Source organism: Leptodactylus fuscus, chromosome 7 (genome assembly GCF_031893055.1).
Source record: "Leptodactylus fuscus isolate aLepFus1 chromosome 7, aLepFus1.hap2, whole genome shotgun sequence".
Classification (NCBI taxonomy): Eukaryota; Metazoa; Chordata; class Amphibia; order Anura; family Leptodactylidae; genus Leptodactylus; species Leptodactylus fuscus.
In genome coordinates, this window is record NC_134271.1 from 143526850 (window position 1) to 143548055 (window position 21206).

A 21206-nucleotide genomic window follows, 5' to 3' on the forward strand; every position below is an offset into this window, starting at 1 on the left:
GAGTATAATACAGGATAAGTAATGTAATGTATGTACACAGTGACTGTACCAGCAGAATAGTGAGCGCAGCTCTGGAGTATAATACAGGATAAGTAATGTAATGTATGTACACAGTGACTGTACCAGCAGAATAGTGAGCGCAGCTCTGGGGTATAATACAGGATAAGTAATGTATGTACACAGTGACTGTACCAGATGAATAGTGAGTGCAGCTCTGGAGTATAATACAGGATAAGTAATGTAATGTATGTACACAGTGACTGTACCAGCAGAATAGTGAGCGCAGCTCTGGAGTATAATACAGGATAAGTAATGTAATGTATGTACACAGTGACTGCACCAGCAGAATAGTGAGCGCAGCTCTGGAGTATAATACAGGATAAGTAATGTAATGTATGTACACAGTGACTGCACCAGCAGAATAGTGAGCGCAGCTCTGGAGTATAATACAGGATAAGTAATGTAATGTATGTACACAGTGACTGCACCAGCAGAATAGTGAGCGCAGCTCTGGAGTATAATACAGGATAAGTAATGTAATGTATGTACACAGTGACTGCACCAGCAGAATAGTGAGCGCAGCTCTGGAGTATAATACAGGATAAGTAATGTAATGTATGTACACAGTGACTGCACCAGCAGAATAGTGAGCGCAGCTCTGGAGTATAATACAGGATAAGTAATGTAATGTATGTACACAGTGACTGTACCAGCAGAATAGTGAGCGCAGCTCTGGAGTATAATACAGGATAAGTAATGTAATGTATGTACAGAGTGACTGTACCAGCAGAATAGTGAGCGCAGCTCTGGAGTATAATACAGGATAAGTAATGTAATGTATGTACACAGTGACTGTACCAGCAGAATAGTGAGCGCAGCTCTGGAGTATAATACAGGATAAGTAATGTAATGTATGTACACAGTGACTGCACCAGCAGAATAGTGAGCGCAGCTCTGGAGTATAATACAGGATGTAACTCAGGATCAGTACAGGATAAGTTATGTAATGTATGTACACAGTGACTGTACCAGCAGAATAATGAGTGCAGCTCTGGAGTATAATACAGGATAAGTAATGTAATGTATGTACACAGTCACTGTACCAGCAGAATAGTGAGCGCAGCTCTGGAGTATAATACAGGATAAGTAATGTAATGTATGTACACAGTGACTGTACCAGCAGAATAGTGAGCGCAGCTCTGGAGTATAATACAGGATAAGTAATGTAATGTATGTACACAGTGACTGTACCAGCAGAATAGTGAGCGCAGCTCTGGAGTATAATACAGGATAAGTAATGTAATGTATGTACACAGTGACTGTACCAGCAGAATAGTGAGCGCAGCTCTGGAGTATAATACAGGATAAGTAATGTAATGTATGTACACAGTGACTGTACCAGCAGAATAGTGAGCGCAGCTCTGGAGTATAATACAGGATAAGTAATGTAATGTATGTACACAGTGACTGTGCCAGCAGAATAGTGAGCGCAGCTCTGGAGTATAATACAGGATAAGTAATGTAATGTATGTACACAGTGACTGTACCAGCAGAATAGTGAGCGCAGCTCTGGAGTATAATACAGGATAAGTAATGTAATGTATGTACACAGTGACTGTACCAGCAGAATAGTGAGCGCAGCTCTGGGGTATAATACAGGATAAGTAATGTATGTACACAGTGACTGTACCAGATGAATAGTGAGTGCAGCTCTGGAGTATAATACAGGATAAGTAATGTAATGTATGTACACAGTGACTGTACCAGCAGAATAGTGAGCGCAGCTCTGGAGTATAATACAGGATAAGTAATGTAATGTATGTACACAGTGACTGTACCAGCAGAATAGTGAGCGCAGCTCTGGAGTATAATACAGGATAAGTAATGTAATGTATGTACACAGTGACTGCACCAGCAGAATAGTGAGCGCAGCTCTGGAGTATAATACAGGATAAGTAATGTAATGTATGTACACAGTGACTGCACAGCAGAATAGTGAGCGCAGCTCTGGAGTATAATACAGGATAAGTAATGTAATGTATGTACACAGTGACTGCACCAGCAGAATAGTGAGCGCAGCTCTGGAGTATAATACAGGATAAGTAATGTAATGTATGTACACAGTGACTGCACCAGCAGAATAGTGAGCGCAGCTCTGGAGTATAATACAGGATAAGTAATGTAATGTATGTACACAGTGACTGCACCAGCAGAATAGTGAGCGCAGCTCTGGAGTATAATACAGGATAAGTAATGTAATGTATGTACACAGTGACTGTACCAGCAGAATAGTGAGCGCAGCTCTGGAGTATAATACAGGATAAGTAATGTAATGTATGTACACAGTGACTGTACCAGCAGAATAGTGAGCGCAGCTCTGGAGTATAATACAGGATAAGTAATGTAATGTATGTACAGAGTGACTGTACCAGCAGAATAGTGAGCGCAGCTCTGGAGTATAATACAGGATAAGTAATGTAATGTATGTACAGAGTGACTGTACCAGCAGAATAGTGAGCGTAGCTCTGGAGTATAATACAGGATAAGTAATGTAATGTGTGTACACAGTAACTGTACCAGCAGAATAGTGAGCGCAGCTCTGGAGTATAATACAGGATAAGTAATGTAATGTATGTACAGAGTGACTGTACCAGCAGAATAGTGAGCGCAGCTCTGGAGTATAATACAGGATAAGTAATGTAATGTATGTACACAGTCACTGTACCAGCAGAATAGTGAGCGCAGCTCTGGAGTATAATACAGGATAAGTAATGTAATGTATGTACACAGTCACTGTACCAGCAGAATAGTGAGTGCAGCTCTGGAGTATAATACAGGATAAGTAATGTAATGTATGTACACCGTGACTGTACCAGCAGAATAGTTAGCGCAGCTCTGGAGTATAATACAGGATAAGTAATGTAATGTATGTACACAGTGACTGTACCAGCAGAATAGTGAGCGCAGCTCTGGAGTATAATACAGGATAAGTAATGTATGTACACAGTGACTGCACCAGCAGAATAGTAAGCGCAGCTCTGGAGTATAATACAGGATAAGTAATGTAATGTGTGTACACAGTAACTGTACCAGCAGAATAGTGAGCGCAGCTCTGGAGTATAATACAGGATAAGTAATGTAATGTATGTACACAGTGACTGCACCAGCAGAATATTGAGTGCAGCTCTGGGGTATAATACAGGATGTAACTCAGGATCAGTACAGGATAAGTAATGTATGTACACAGTGACTGTACCAGCAGAATAGTGAGCACAGCTCTGGAGTATAATACAGGATAAGTAATGTAATGTATGTACACAGTGACTGCACCAGCAGAATAGTGAGCACAGCTCTGGAGTATAATACAGGATAAGTAATGTATATACACAGTCACTGTACCAGCAGAATAGTGAGTGCAGCTCTGGAGTATAATACAGGATAAGTAATGTAATGTATGTACACAATCACTGTACCAGCAGAATAGTTAGCGCAGCTCTGGAGTATAATACAGGATAAGTAATGTAATGTATGTACACAGTGACTGTACCAGCAGAATAGTGAGCGCAGCTCTGGAGTATAATACAGGATGTAACTCAGGATCAGTACAGGATAAGTAATGTAATGTATGTACACAGTGACTGTACCAGCAGAATAATGAGTGCAGCTCTGGAGTATAATACAGGATAAGTAATGTAATGTGTGTACACAGTGACTGCACCAGCAGAATAGTGAGTGCAGCTCTGGAGTATAATACAGGATAAGTAATGTAATATATGTACATAGTGAGTGCAGCTCTGGAGTATAATACAGGATAAGTAATGTAATGTATGTACACAGTGACTGTACCAGCAGAATAGTGAGCGCAGCTCTGGAGTATAATACAGGATAAGTAATGTATGTACACAGTGACTGTACCAGCAGAATAGTGAGCACAGCTCTGGAGTATAATACAGGATAAGTAATGTAATGTATGTACACAGTGACTGTACCAGCAGAATAGTGAGCGCAGCTCTGGAGTATAATACAGGATAAGTAATGTAATGTATGTACACAGTGACTGCACCAGCAGAATAGTGAGCGCAGCTCTGGAGTATAATACAGGATCAGTAATGTAATGTATGTACACAGTGACTGCACCAGCAGAATAGTGAGCGCAGCTCTGGAGTATAATACAGGATAAGTAATGTAATGTATGTACACAGTGACTGTACCAGCAGAATAGTGAGCGCAGCTCTGGAGTATAATACAGGATGTAACTCAGGATCAGTACAGGATAAGTAATGTAATGTATGTACACAGTGACTGTACCAGCAGAATAATGAGTGCAGCTCTGGAGTATAATACAGGATAAGTAATGTAATGTGTGTACACAGTGACTGCACCAGCAGAATAGTGAGTGCAGCTCTGGAGTATAATACAGGATAAGTAATGTAATATATGTACATAGTGAGTGCAGCTCTGGAGTATAATACAGGATAAGTAATGTAATGTATGTACACAGTGACTGTACCAGCAGAATAGTGAGCGCAGCTCTGGAGTATAATACAGGATAAGTAATGTAATGTATGTACACAGTGACTGTACCAGCAGAATAGTGAGCGCAGCTCTGGAGTATAATACAGGATAAGTAATGTATGTACACAGTGACTGTACCAGCAGAATAGTGAGCGCAGCTCTGGAGTATAATACAGGATAAGTAATGTATGTACACAGTGACTGTACCAGCAGAATAGTGAGCGCAGCTCTGGAGTATAATACAGGATAAGTAATGTAATGTATGTACACAGTGACTGCACCAGCAGAATAGTGAGCGCAGCTCTGGAGTATAATACAGGATAAGTAATGTAATGTATGTACACAGTGACTGCACCAGCAGAATAGTGAGCGCAGCTCTGGAGTATAATACAGGATAAGTAATGTAATGTATGTACACAGTGACTGTACCAGCAGAATAGTTAGCGCAGCTCTGGAGTATAATACAGGATAAGTAATGTAATGTATGTACACAGTGACTGCACCAGCAGAATAGTGAGCGCAGCTCTGGAGTATAATACAGGATAAGTAATGTAATGTATGTACACAGTGACTGCACCAGCAGAATAGTGAGCGCAGCTCTGGAGTATAATACAGGATAAGTAATGTAATGTATGTACACAGTGACTGTACCAGCAGAATAGTGAGCGCAGCTCTGGAGTATAATACAGGATAAGTAATGTATGTACACAGTGACTGCACCAGCAGAATAGTAAGCGCAGCTCTGGAGTATAATACAGGATAAGCAATGTAATGTATGTACAGAGTGACTGTACCAGCAGAATAGTGAGCGTAGCTCTGGAGTATAATACAGGATAAGTAATGTAATGTGTGTACACAGTCACTGTACCAGCAGAATAGTGAGTGCAGCTCTGGAGTATAATACAGGATAAGTAATGTAATGTATGTACACAGTCACTGTACCAGCAGAATAGTGAGCGCAGCTCTGGAGTATAATACAGGATAAGTAATGTAATGTGTGTACACAGTGACTGCACCAGCAGAATATTGAGCGCAGCTCTGGGGTATAATACAGGATGTAACTCAGGATCAGTACAGGATAAGTAATGTATGTACACAGTGACTGTACCAGCAGAATAGTGAGCACAGCTCTGGAGTATAATACAGGATAAGTAATGTAATGTATGTACACAGTCACTGTACCAGCAGAATAGTGTGTGCAGCTCTGGAGTATAATACAGGATAAGTAATGTAATGTATGTACACAGTCACTGTACCAGCAGAATAGTGAGTGCAGCTCTGGAGTATAATACAGGATAAGTAATGTAATGTATGTACACCGTGACTGTACCAGCAGAATAGTTAGCGCAGCTCTGGAGTATAATACAGGATAAGTAATGTAATGTATGTACACAGTGACTGTACCAGCAGAATAGTGAGCGCAGCTCTGGAGTATAATACAGGATAAGTAATGTATGTACACAGTGACTGCACCAGCAGAATAGTAAGCGCAGCTCTGGAGTATAATACAGGATAAGTAATGTAATGTGTGTACACAGTAACTGTACCAGCAGAATAGTGAGCGCAGCTCTGGAGTATAATACAGGATAAGTAATGTAATGTATGTACACAGTGACTGCACCAGCAGAATATTGAGCGCAGCTCTGGGGTATAATACAGGATGTAACTCAGGATCAGTACAGGATAAGTAATGTATGTACACAGTGACTGCACCAGCAGAATAGTAAGCGCAGCTCTGGAGTATAATACAGGATAAGTAATGTAATGTGTGTACACAGTAACTGTACCAGCAGAATAGTGAGTGCAGCTCTGGAGTATAATACAGGATAAGTAATGTAATGTATGTACACAGTGACTGAACCAGCAGAATAGTGAGCACAGCTCTGGAGTATAATACAGGATAAGTAATGTAATGTATGTACACAGTGACTGCACCAGCAGAATAGTGAGCACAGCTCTGGAGTATAATACAGGATAAGTAATGTAATGTATATACACAGTCACTGTACCAGCAGAATAGTGAGTGCAGCTCTGGAGTATAATACAGGATAAGTAATGTAATGTATGTACACAATCACTGTACCAGCAGAATAGTGAGTGCAGCTCTGGAGTATAATACAGGATAAGTAATGTAATGTATGTACACAGTGACTGTACCAGCAGAATAGTTAGCGCAGCTCTGGAGTATAATACAGGATAAGTAATGTAATGTATGTACACAGTGACTGTACCAGCAGAATAGTGAGCGCAGCTCTGGAGTATAATACAGGATGTAACTCAGGATCAGTACAGGATAAGTAATGTAATGTATGTACACAGTGACTGTACCAGCAGAATAATGAGTGCAGCTCTGGAGTATAATACAGGATAAGTAATGTAATGTGTGTACACAGTGACTGCACCAGCAGAATAGTGAGTGCAGCTCTGGAGTATAATACAGGATAAGTAATGTAATATATGTACATAGTGAGTGCAGCTCTGGAGTATAATACAGGATAAGTAATGTAATGTATGTACACAGTGACTGTACCAGCAGAATAGTGAGCGCAGCTCTGGAGTATAATACAGGATAAGTAATGTAATGTATGTACACAGTGACTGTACCAGCAGAAAAGTGAGCGCAGCTCTGGAGTATAATACAGGATAAGTAATGTATGTACACAGTGACTGTACCAGCAGAATAGTGAGCGCAGCTCTGGAGTATAATACAGGATAAGTAATGTAATGTATGTACACAGTGACTGTACCAGCAGAATAGTGAGCGCAGCTCTGGAGTATAATACAGAATAAGTAATGTAATGTATGTACACAGTGACTGTACCAGCAGAATAGTGAGCGCAGCTCTGGAGTATAATACAGGATAAGTAATGTAATGTATGTACACAGTGACTGTACCAGCAGAATAGTGAGCGCAGCTCTGGAGTATAATACAGAATAAGTAATGTAATGTATGTACACAGTGACTGTACCAGCAGAATAGTGAGCGCAGCTCTGGAGTATAATACAGGATAAGTAATGTAATGTATGTACACAGTGACTGTACCAGCAGAATAGTGAGCGCAGCTCTGGAGTATAATACAGGATAAGTAATGTAATGTATGTACACAGTGACTGTACCAGCAGAATAGTGAGCGCAGCTCTGGAGTATAATACAGGATAAGTAATGTAATGTATGTACACAGTGACTGTACCAGCAGAATAGTGAGCGCAGCTCTGGAGTATAATACAGGATCAGCAATGTATGTACACAGTGACTGTACCAGCAGAATAGTGAGTGCAGCTCTGGAGTATAATACAGGATGTAACTCAGGATCAGTACAGGATCAGTAATGTAATGTACAATCTATAATAGATGTGGGTCGCCCCTTTAATATGCTTGTTCATCCTGATCATGTGAATGACAATATAAATAACATTGTAGAATTTTGCTATTTATTACAAATAATCAGACACAGATAACATACAAGTCATGGACAGACAGACACACGTGTGCTGTGACTACACAGTCCTAACACATAACTGGACCTGCACTTATACCCAGTGCTGGCGGCCATTATGTATTTCAGTAGATGGCAGAATCCTGCCTGGAGAGACGACACAAAAGCCTCCTCCTACATAGACACATACTAGTGGGTTACTGCTGGATTACTCCACCGCATGCAGGCTGCAAGGCCACGTAACACATAAAAGTCAAAAATACTGTTTTCCCAGCATTGGATTTCCTACGTATTGCAGAGTCTGCTGGCAAATTAGGAGTTAAGTCTCACATTGTGGAATAAACTGCCCCCTGCAGGGAGACGAGATCACTGCAAGGAAGAAGCTGAAGGCACTTGGTATTGGAAGGTCTGTACTTATGGGGTATGCTACAGGTATTCTGTACTATCTACATCACATTTGGGGTCTATTGTATTCTGCAACTAGATGGCGATATAGCGCCGCCCTACCTGCCATGTGTGGTTTTGCGGTCAATGTTTGATAAATTCAGTGCTAATGACAGCAGTACTATATATTGGTGATTGTGCACACCTGAGGGAGTGCTGCGGGTTTTGGTAGATTTTTACTGTAGAATTTACCCTGTGCAAGGCGTAAGATCAAATCCACCCCAAAATATATATATATAACACATAGATTGGGACTCAATATACAACATAGGTCCAAATACATCGATATGTCCATGTGTGAACAAGGCGCGAAGAGATAAGACACTTGGGGTATATACCGCTGATATCTGGCGTTACAGAAGGACAGTGTATACAAGACATAAGTCAGGCGGGGGCCAGGTCATGGCGGTGCCCCTGGATTCTGCAGGACACCGATGTCTTGTTATAATCCGGCGGCCATCCATGCCATGTTCCTTGTACTGAATGCCATTAGTTCACTTGGTAAAGGCAGCATCTTCAGAAAACATAAGATTCACAGTCTTGATACTGACTCCAACATGAGAACGGTGTCTTAAAGCCTTCATATATCCAGGTTAAGCCTTGGCAGCTCCTGTATGTGCGCCCGGCAGCTCTGCTCGGTGTTTTCTACAAATACAATAAAAAATTAATCCTTCCTACTAATATTGTAAATGTGTTTGTTACTCAATCACGCAAAAACGGCTGTACAGATTTGGCTGAAATTTGCCACATACATAGATAGGAACCCCGATTAAAACATAGGCTACTTTTTATCCCAGTAAATGACATCACTACACAACCGTTAAGCACGAATTTAGACACACACTACATTTGAGGACCTTTGATGACATCATCACAGGCTCTTCAGCCGTCCCATAGGATCACGCTATGTGGTGGGTGGGGCTACATGCTAATTTGGGGGCGGACGTAAATAGGAGGGAGCCGAATTTAGACACACACTACTTTGAGGACCTTTGATGACATCATCACAGGCTCTTCAGCCGTCCCATAGGATCACACTATGTGGTGGACAGGGCTAAACAGGAGGGAGCCGGACAGTGTGAAAGCTGAAGAAAATGGAGTCTCATGGAAGATCAGGAGAGTACAGAACATACAGGCTGTATCTGGCCAAGAGGAGCATATCGGCTGTAGAGTTTCAGTTAGTAGGACGGGGAATGTGTTGTTCTACCTCAGAGGGGGAGAACTGTTGCACATTTCAGCAACATCCGTTCAGCCATATCTAACGCACAAGCTGCTCAGACGCTCTCACACAACACAAGCCCTGTAATCGAAATTAACACATGTAGCAGAGCTGAGGCAGTGTGATAGCAGTTTGTGTGCATAACACGGGGGTATGTGGTCTTTGGACTGTGCTGGGGGGGTGGGGTGGAAAGGGCGAATTGTGTCAAATTTCAGCAGCAGCCGTTCAGCCGTGTCTAACACAGACGCTGCTAGGACACTTAGAAATGACAACCCCTGTGATCCAAATTGCCCAATGTGGCAGAGCTAGCGCAGCAAGGTAGCATACGGATATGCATACAGCTGGGGCTGCTGCGCATATGCACAGATGTAGCAGAGCCGACACGCGGAAGCAGGCGGATCACCGCTAACCACATTTGGCTAATTATAAGCAGCTCATCACCAACAACAACCCGCAGACAAAGTCACGGGCAGAAGCTAGTTGGTTATAAAAAAAAGTTAATGTGACTGCAATACCTAGAACGGCCTGCGGGTGGTGCCATATCATTAGTTTACTGATGAAACCGTATCCATGTGACATTGGCATAACCACAGAGCTGACTGCAGGCCGGGGCGCAGCAAGTGAGATCATGACAATGGAAACTTAATCGATGCCATGTAATGGCCTGAGAATGGAATCAAATATACTGCGTGATGACTGTATATACACATTACAGGGGTCTATATTTACTAGACCACCCCCTCTGCCCTCCATATCTGCAGTAAACCAGTGATATCTGATTTATAACACAGATAATGGGCTGTGCTGAAGAGATCCAAACAGATCGAAACAGCGCTGTCCACAGCTGGGATCCCCGCATCATAGCATTAAAGGCATGTTGAAAAAGTCGGGCATGACGTTTAAGGGGGCAACCCCTAGAGGGCAGCAAGCAGAGGCACTGGTTTCCTATTTACATCTTGGAAAACAGATTAGCATATTTTTCCCATAATCCCCCCAGTGGAGCGAAAAAGGCTTTTTGTAAGACTCCGTACGTCTGTGAACGTGATCTCTCCGTAAGGAGCGATATTATCCCCAGAACCAGATAATGGGCAATCGCTTACATAGCAGATCCTCCATGCTGCGATATTATTGCTCCCTGCATCCCAAAACTGTTGCTCTAGCGCCACCTTTTGGAAGTTAGTGCTATACAGTATAGCTCAATGCCTGGCTTTAAAAAGAAACCTCATGACTAGGGTTGAGCCGATCTTGACTTTTCAGGATCGATTTTGAAATCCGATTTCCGATCATTTTTCATTCGAACCCGATCTCGATCCCAATTCCAATCCCAATGCAAGTCAATCGGATTTTTTTATTAATCGGAGATCGGATTTTAAAAACAATCCTATTCACTATACAGCATGGAATCTAACAATTGAACGCTAAGTTAATTGTTAGAATCCACGCTGTGTAGTGATTTTTTTTAATCACTAAGTAGCCAGAGGATTTTTTTTTTAATCCTCTGGCTACTTAGTCCCCCCTGGTGTCCACTTACCTGCAGAGATGGCTGGTCCGGTGCCCAGTGTTCTCGTTCTTCTTCACCTCACTGCCCCCGCCTCCCAGTTTAGGAGAGTGTGGGCGGGTTAGGAGAGTCACGTCTCCCCGCCCACACGCTCCTAAGCCACAAGCTCCGCCTTCTTCCTAGCTCTTTAACACTAACCTGGGAGGCGGGGCCAGGAAGGCAAAGAAGAACGAGAACACCGGGCACCGGACCAGCCATCTCTGCAGGTAAGTAGCTACTAGAGATGTAAGCTAGTCTCCCATTAGAATGAATAGACGCAGCCGGTGCGCAGGGGGTTAAGGCTGTGTGCCAGCTGCTTCCATTCATTCCTATGGAACTGCTGCGGAGCCTTCACACTGAGTATACACTCTGTTCAGAATGAGGGGAGCGTATACTCAGTGTGAAGGCTAACATTGTTAGCTTTTCCCACAATGCTTGGCCAGTAGCAAAGCATTGTGGGAAATAATCACCGATCTCGATCCCACCTAAAAAGATCGTGTTCAGAATTCCGATCGCGATCATGAAATTTTCTCGATCGCCGATCGGAATCCGATCTTTTCCAAACACGATCGCTCAACCCTACTCATGACATGACCTGGGATCAAAGCCAAACCAGAATATTCCTCCCAAAAGCAAAACCGACCCATCCGCAAGGTTATGGCCCCTCATCAGTGTGAAGCAGGGTACGGGTTAGCGGGGTGAGGAGTCTTAAGGTTAAGGCCCCACATGGTGAGTGAAGTGAGAAAATGTTTAGGTGTCTTAGTGGCGGTGTAACCAACGGCAGAAGTTCAGGTTAGCTCTGCTACATCTGTATATGTGCATATGTGTTAGGCAGCGTCTGATATGGCAAGATTCCTTACCTGAATTGTTTGATGATAAAGTACAGCACCATGGAGAGGCCCAACAGCCCCAGGAACACTCCAAAAACAATGGCCAGAACTTTACCTTAAAGGAACAAAAAAACAATATATTATAGAGGTATTTATTACAATGGACAGGTCAGGAGAGATGATGGGTCCTCCTTAAGTATCTGCTGTGTTCTGTAGGTCGTTCTAGTTTAGGTTGCCTAGTAAACACCAACTTCCTGTCTAGGTGACTACTATTTCCATACATGTAGTTAAATGGTTATCTCTGTGATACACTATTCAAGCCAATAGGGGGCGCCAAATCTATGGGAGATACGGAAAGCCACACAGGATGAAGACTGGATATTGCTATACTAGTATGATGTGTAACATAAAGCCTTCTGGTCACAGGGAGCTGGTGGACATGAGGTGGTACGATCATAAAGGGACGTTACCTGTAGACAGGGCTGGGTCTGAAAAAGAAAAGAAAAAATAAAGTTAAAAACCATAGAGTTCCCGGAACCTACTAGATCCAAACATGTGATTACGTAGGAAATGGGGACATGCTGGATCTACACTTGTAAGGGTGGTGGACTCTCCTATAGAGGGATCTACTGAGATGCTGGACCATACCATTCTGCACATAGATATGTAGGGGGGTGAGAGACTAGTCACTAAGACTCTTTTATAGGTACTCCAGTCTTATCCCTTCCATACCTGGGTTTGTGGGTATCTTGGATAGTCTCATACCTTATCCTCTAGGGATATGGGAGGTTGGATCCTATTGGGGCTAGATGGTTGCCATGATCGTGATAAATGGTTCAAGGGTAGACGTGTCAGGATGTGGGATATGAACTTAAAGGGAGTCTACCATTGAAATGAATTTTTTTGTGGATAAGACGTTGGAATAGTCTTTAGAAAGGCTATTCGTCTCTTACCTTTAGATGTGATCTCCACAGCACCGTTCCTTAGAAATACCATTTTTTACCAGCATGCAAATTAGTTCTCTCACAGCGATGGGGGCGGGCCCCAGCGCAGGAAATGCGATGGGGGCATCTCCACTGCAGCTTGAGAACACGATCCTGCGACACCTCTATCTTCGGCTGGATCCTCCCCTTCTCTGTCGTCTTCCTCCTGCGTCACCTCCAGAAGGTAGACGGCAGCCATTTTTGGGAGGCCGCTCCTGCATTGAACTACAAGAGCAAGAGTAGCTTCCCAAAAATGGCCGCCAGCCGGCATGCGCAGTCAGCTCTACTTGTGTCTCAGGAGGTGACGCAGGAGGAAGACGACAGAGAAGGGGAGGATCCAGCCGAAGATAGAGGCGTCGCAGGATCGTGTTCTCGAGCAGCAGTGGGAACGCCCCCATTGCATTTTCAGTGCTGGGGCCCGCCCCCATCGCTGCAAGAGAACTAATTTACATACCAGTATTTCTAAGGAACGGCACGGCGGAGATCACATCTAAAGGTAAGAGACGAATAGCCTTTCTAAAGACTACTCCGACGTCTTATCCACAAAAAAAGAGGTTTTAATGGTAGAATCCCTTTAAAGGGGTTGTGTAGGATTAGAAAACATGGCTGCTTCTTTCTCAGGAAGTGACATCACACCTATTGGTCACAGGCCCATGCGAAAGCTCAGTCCCATTAAAATCAATGAGATAGAACTGTAGCATTGCCATGCTATGACCAATGGACGTGATGTCACTTCCTGAGAGATTGAAGTGCAGGACCTTGTGGTAATAAGAGCAGGTCCTGAAAAGTATACTGTCACTCACGTATTATGAAGGAGGCGTATACAGTCCTCTGGTTCAGCGGCTGAGGATCCCGGACGTTACTCTCCAGGACCGCTGAGGGTGAACTGGCTTTGGTGGAATAAAGCATCGTCTGAAGCTTCTCCATCTACAACATATAAGAGATGGTGTATGTCAACTAGACACGCCAGAAAAAATGGCTGTCAGGACAAGTAGAGGGTTGTATGGAGTCCACGTACCTGAGACACGGAGATCCGGACTTTGTTGTAGAAGACGGTCCATACCACACTCTGGAAGCATGGGGGAGTCGTCAAGGAACCTCCATATCGGAAATATTGGTCCAACCCATCAGGAAGCAGGTCTTCAATATTGAAAGGTGGAATGGACACACTCTGATCTGTAGGTGGCGAGGTTACGGTGAGGTAGTCAAAATGGAAGATACAGCAGGGGTCTGGGGAGAGAACTATATGGGGCCCCTAACCATGCTGTTCAGCAAAGAGTGTCTGTACTAGAACCCACCACCTTCTATCACTAGGACCCGTGCCCACTAGGTATGGCCGTAATAGAGAGGACTATACATTCACTGCACCCCCTATATGTAGCAGAGGTCATCGGCAGCAAACGACGACCTTGCAGTTGGCACAGGGCCATCTTCATCGAACAACCATGATGTGTCACTTATGATGGGGACGAGGATGTAGTGGGCATGCTTAGTAGACATTGCTTCTCCTATACTTAGTAATGTCTAATCCACTTCCAGGATGGTGGGTTCCTTGGTAGAGGACCATTCTACGCCGGCAGTATTGTCCACCCCTACTATGTCCCAATGGTCCCTGAAGTCCATAGAGTGCATGTATCAGGTATAGAGAAGTCCCTACAGGACCACACAACATGGCGGATACTAGCTGATGGTGAGGGATCTGGTGGGACGTCCATTGTCCTACCATACGTAGCAGCAACGTAATGGGTGGGTGGGGCTTCAGTAGAATGGGTGGAGCTACGTGACATTTTTGGCAGCAGTACCCTCTTACCTGCGTAGGTGACCTTATCCAGCTGGTTAATGATATTCCCATAGGCTCCATTCTCTTCACTTCCTGTCTGTTATATGGGGAGGGGGGACACAAAAAGTAATAATTAATTTTTAATTAATAATAGAAAATAATAATTGATCAAAGTGATATAAAATAACATGAAGATAATTAGTTTTTTTTTTAAATTATTTTAATGTATTTTATTTATTTAGTAAATCTGTCACTTTTTTTCCTAATCTGGTTTTATTTTCTGATTGTAGATTTTTTTAATCTATTTTATGTATTATGATTATGATGGCGGCCATCTTGCCTGAGATTCCCCTCTCGTAACAGCATTAAGTGATCTGCTTTACAGCACCGTCATGGCCAACAGTCTGGAGATGACCATAGAGGTCTATGGGCTGTTTCGGGGTGGGGAGGAGATAAGCTCTGACATCATCTAATGTCAGTAGTGGTGTAATGATGGTTCAGGTGTTATCTTCTATTGTAATCCTGTAAGTGATGTAAATGAGACAACTGCTGCAAAGAAAACCCCTGCGGAAAGTGCAAGTCTATGATTAGGTTTAGTGGTCAGAGTGAAAATTACAGGATATAGTACTTGTTTTAAAAAGTGAAATTAAAAAAGATATTAAAACGTTAAAATTTACTGAAAATATTATTTTATTATTCATTTTTTATTATATTATTACATGTATTTATATATTATTATATTATATATTATTTTTTCTTTTCACATCCAAAGTTGTTTCAAAATTCTGCTGGTAACAATTGACATCCATTCCGTTGTCGGACATGTGGCCCCGTAGCTGAGCTATGACCGAGCTCCCACAATGCACTGGTTTCTAGCCTATACCTGCAGATCATTGCGCCGCTCTCACCTCTATTAGGATCCCCAGCACCGCCAGTCCGCTCGGTTTGTCTTTGGCTTCATTGATATCTGAGTACTTGTCCGAGTTGTAATGGACGATGTGTAGCTGGAGGGTGAAGAAGAACAGATAATGGTTATGGGATATCATGATTGAAGTTTCTAGATCCAGGCGATCTGAGCATTTGTTGCAATGTGTCAGTGAGCTACACACGTCAGCAGGACAAGCCCCTCTCCTGTAATACAATGGCACACAAACCCTAATAATATTACAATATCCTATAGGGGTTCTCATCCCTGCTATAGCTAGAGATAAGGAATATAAGTTAAATTACCTGTCGCTGCCACTAGAGGGAGCTCACTGCATACAGATCAGGAGCAGGGAGCTTGCAATCTAAGGGTTAACGACTAATTAGTCCTGGAAGCGTTGGGCGCAGAAAGAAGGAGGTTGAGATAAATGGCGGATATTTCCATACGTCATATTGATACGATAGCATAATCCTGGATTACGGGATGTGGACGTGAGGCGTTGCTGACTCCACTGTCTGAGTGGCTAGGTATTGTTTGCTGTGAGAGCTCGGAGCGGTGTTTGGCCGCAGGCACTGAGCACATTCCTGGAACCAGAGACCCTGCAGCTCCATAATCCTCATAGGGTTACTGAACTAGAAAATTGACCGACTGTGAACTATAGTAGGTTAACCTTTTCCATATGAGTCAGACAGGACATTATATCCTGTACCCTATAATAACATAGAAGGGCACAGTCATAAATACATATAATAATGACCCTGAGTTACATCCTGTATTATACTCCAGTGCTGCGCTCACTATACTGCTGGTCCAGACACTGTGTACATACATTACATTATTATACTCCAGAGCTGCACTCACTATTCTGCTGGTACAGTCACTGTGTACATACATTACATTACTTATCCTGTATTATACTCCAGAGCTGCACTCACTATTCTGCTGGTGCAGTCACTGTGTACATACATTACTTATCCTGTATTATACTCCAGAGCTGCGCTCACTATTCTGCTGGTACAGTCACTGTGTACATACATTACATTACTTATCCTGTATTATACTCCAGAGCTGCGCTCACTATTCTGCTGGTACAATCACTGTGTACATACATTAAATTACTTATCCTGTATTATACTCCAGAGCTGCGCTCACTATTCTGCTGGTACAGTCACTGTGTACATACATTACATTACTTATCCTGTATTATACTCCAGAGCTGCGCTCACTATTCTGCTGGTACAATCACTGTGTACATACATTACATTACTTATCCTGTATTATACTCCAGAGCTGCGCTCACTATACTGCTGGTCCAGTCACTGTGTACATACATTACATTATTATACTCCAGAGCTGCACTCACTATTCTGCTGGTACAATCACTGTGTACATACATTAAATTACTTATCCTGTATTATACTCCAAAGCTGTGCTCACTATTCTGCTGGTACAATCACTGTGTACATACATTACATTACTTATCCTGTATTATACTCCAGAGCTGCGCTCACTATTCTGCTGGTGCAGTCACTGTGTATATACATTACATTACTTACCCTGTACTGATCCTGAGTTACATCCTGTATTATACTCCAGAGCTGCACTCCCTGTTTCAGCTAGCCAAAGCTGCTGATCCCTCTCAGTAACACAGTAAGTCCGGCTTATTAGACACTGGCTTAGTAGATTTATTGGGCAGCTACCTATAGGTGGTGCTCGAAAGGCAGCTTTCTTCCATCTAATTTATGATGGAAACATTTTTCTGATGTCCTCTAAGCAATGTTGATACTATTATACTTCATGTCAATATTACATATCCTGAATCCTGGCTGAAAGGAGCTTCTAGCATTGATGAAGGGACAAACATTTCCCACGGAGACTGAGCTGAGCCAAATGTTATGATTCAAACTGTGAGATAAAATTATCAGCTTCAGCACAGCCCTGGTCATCCTGACATTTACATATCTCTACCCAGAATGCTCATGGGAAGATTCATCCCTCACCTATGTACAAAGCTAGGAGAGGCAAATAACACTATTAAACCGGCAGAGACTCATAGGGGGCAGTATTATAGTAGTTATATTCTTGTACATAGGAGGTAGTATTATAGTAGTTATATTCTTGTACATAGGAGCAGTATTATAGTAGTTATATTCTTGTACATAGGAGTAGTATTATAGTAGTTATATTCTTGTACATAGGAGGTAGTATTATAGTAGTTATATTCTTGTACATAGGAGCAGTATTATAGTAGTTATATTCTTGTACATAGGAGTAGTATTATAGTAGTTATATTCTTGTACATAGGAGTAGTATTATAGTAGTTATATTCTTGTACATAGGAGTAGTATTATAGTAGTTATATTCTTGTACATAGGAGTAGTATTATAGTAGTTATATTCTTGTACATAGGAGCAGTATTATAGTAGTTATATTCTTGTACATAGGAGGTAGTATTATAGTAGTTATATTCTTGTACATAGGAGTAGTATTATAGTAGTTATATTCTTGTACATAGGAGGTAGTATTATAGTAGTTATATTCTTGTACATAGGAGCAGTATTATAGTAGTTATATTCATGTACATAGGAACAGTATTATAGTAGTTTTTTTCTTGTACATAGTGGGCAGTATTATAGTAGTTATATTCTTGTACATAGGAGGTAGTATTATAGTAGTTATATTCTTGTACATAATAGCAGTATTATAGTAGTTTTTTTCTTGTACATAGGAGTAGTATTATAGCAGTTATATTCTTGTACATAGGAGTAGTATTATAGTAGTTATATTCCAGTACATAGGGACAGTGTTATAGTAGTGATATTCTTGTACATAGGAGCAGTATTATAGTAGTTATATTCTTGTACATAGGAGTAGTATTATAGTAGTTATATTCTTGTACATATGAGCAGTATTATAGTAGTTATATTCTTGTACATAAGAGGTAGTATTATAGTAGTTATATTCTTGTATATAGGATCATTATTATAGTAGTTATATTCTTGTACACAGGAGGCAGTATTACAGTAGTTATATTCTTGTACATAATAGCAGTATTATAGTAGTTTTTTTCTTGTACATAGCGGGCAGTATTATAGTAGTTATATTCTTGTACATAGGAGGTAGTATTATAGTAGTTATATTCTTGTACATAGGAGTAGTATTATAGTAGTTATATTCTTGTACATAGGAGCAGTATTATAGTAGTTATATTCTTGTACATAGGAGTAGTATTATAGTAGTTATATTCTTGTACATAGGAGCAGTATTATAGTAGTTATATTCTTGTACATAGGAGGTAGTATTATAGTAGTTATATTCTTGTACATAGGAGGTAGTATTATAGTAGTTATATTCTTGTACATAGGAGCAGTATTATAGTAGTTATATTCTTGTACATAGGGGGCAGTATTATAGTAGTTATATTCTTGTACATAGGAGGTAGTATTATAGTAGTTATATTCTTGTACATAGGAGGTAGTATTATAGTAGTTATATTCTTGTACATAGGAGCAGTATTATAGTAGTTATATTCTTGTACATAGGGGGCAGTATTATAGTAGTTATATTCTTGTACATAGAAGGCAGTATTATAGTAGTTATATTCTTGTACATATGAGTAGTATTATAGTAGTTATATTCTTGTACATAGGAGTAGTATTATAGTAGTTATATTCTTGTACATAGGAGGTAGTATTATAGTAGTTATATTCTTGTACATAGGAGCAGTATTATAGTAGTTATATTCTTGTACATAGGAGGTAGTATTATAGTAGTTATATTCTTGTACATAATAGCAGTATTATAGTAGTTTTTTTCTTGTACATAGCGGGCAGTATTATAGTAGTTATATTCTTGTACATAGGAGCAGTATTATAGTAGTTATATTCTTGTACATAGGAGCAGTATTATAGTAGTTATATTCTTGTACATAGGAGTAGTATTATAGTAGTTATATTCTTATACATAGGAGGTAGTATTATAGTAGTCATATTCTTGTACATAGGAGGTAGTATTATAGTAGTTATATTCTTGTACATAGGAGCAGTATTATAGTAGTTATATTCTTGTACATAGGAGTAGTATTATAGTAGTTATATTCTTGTACATAGGAGCAGTATTATAGTAGTTATATTCTTGTACATAGGAGCAGTATTATAGTAGTTATATACTTGTACATAGGAGTAGTATTATAGTAGTTATATTCTTGTATATAGGAGCAGTATTATAGTAGTTATATTCTTGTACATAGGAGTAGTATTATAGTAGTTATATTCTTGTACATAGGAGCAGTATTATAGTAGTTATATTCTTGTACATAGGAGCAGTATTATAGTAGTTATATTCTTGTACATAGGAGCAGTATTATAGTAGTTATATTCTTGTACATAGGAGTAGTATTATAGTAGTTATATTCTTGTACATAGGAGTAGTATTATAGTAGTTATATACTTGTACATAGGAGTAGTATTATAGTAGTTATATTCTTGTACATAGGAGCAGTATTATAGTAGTTATATTCTTGTACATAGGAGCAGTATTATAGTAGTTATATTCTTGTAAATAGGAGGTAGTATTATAGTAGTTATATTCTTGTACATAGGGGCAGTATTATAGAAGTTATATTCTTGTACATATGAGCAGTATTATAGTAGTTATATTCTTGTACATAGGAGTAGTATTATAGTAGTTATATTCTTGTACATAGGAGTAGTATTATAGTAGTTATATTCTTGTAAATAGGAGGTAGTATTATAGTAGTTATATTCTTGTACATAGGAGCAGTATTATAGTAGTTATATTCTTGTACATAGGAGTAGTATTATAGTAGTTATATTCTTGTACATACAGTCCTATGAAAAAGTTTGTGCCCCCCTATTAATCTTAATCATTTTTAGTTCTAAATATTTTGGTATTTGCAGCAGCCATTTCAGTTTGATATATCTAATAACTGATGGACACAGTAATATTTCAGGATTGAAATGAGGTTTATTGTACTAACAGAAAATGTGCAATATGCATTAAACCAAAATTTGACTGGTGCAAAAGTATGGGCACCTCAACAGAAAAGTGACATTAATATTTAGTAGATCCTCCTTTTGCAAAGATAACAGTCTCTAGTCGCTTCCTGTAGCTTTTAATCAGTTCCTGGATCCTGGATGAAGGGATTTTGGACCATTCCTCTTTACAAAACAATTCAAGTTCAGTTAAGTTAGATGGTGGCTGAGCATGGACAGCCCGCTTCAAATCATCCCACAGGTGTTCAATGATATTCAGGTCTGGGGACTGGGATGGCCATTCCAGAACATTGTATTTGTTCCTCTGCATGAATGCAGAGTCGATTTGGAGCGGTGTTTTGGATCATTGTCTTGCTGAAATATCCATCCCCGGCGTAACTTCAACTTCGTCACTGATTCTTGAACATTATTCTCAAGAATCTGCTGATACTGAGTGGAATCCATGCGACTCTCAACTTTAACAAGATTCCCGGTGCCGGCATTGGCCACACAGCCCCAAAGCATGATGGAACCTCCACCAA

The 21206-nt window shown here is 40.7% G+C and overlaps 1 protein-coding gene across 1 annotated transcript in view; it reads right to left on the reverse strand.

Annotated features, from left to right (window-relative positions):
- Nucleotides 1-7882: 7882 nt before the first annotated feature.
- Nucleotides 7883-21206, reverse strand: part of CA14 (carbonic anhydrase 14) — a 37367-nt gene continuing 24043 nt past the window's right edge. The window contains exons 5-11 of the mRNA XM_075283229.1: nucleotides 15654-15749; nucleotides 14776-14842; nucleotides 13984-14141; nucleotides 13769-13892; nucleotides 12453-12470; nucleotides 12013-12097; nucleotides 7883-9041 (exon numbers count right to left, since the gene is read on the reverse strand). Of these exons, the coding sequence (XP_075139330.1) occupies nucleotides 8990-9041; nucleotides 12013-12097; nucleotides 12453-12470; nucleotides 13769-13892; nucleotides 13984-14141; nucleotides 14776-14842; nucleotides 15654-15749 (600 nt within the window). The 3' untranslated portion in view covers nucleotides 7883-8989. The remainder of the gene's footprint in view (nucleotides 9042-12012; nucleotides 12098-12452; nucleotides 12471-13768; nucleotides 13893-13983; nucleotides 14142-14775; nucleotides 14843-15653; nucleotides 15750-21206) is intronic.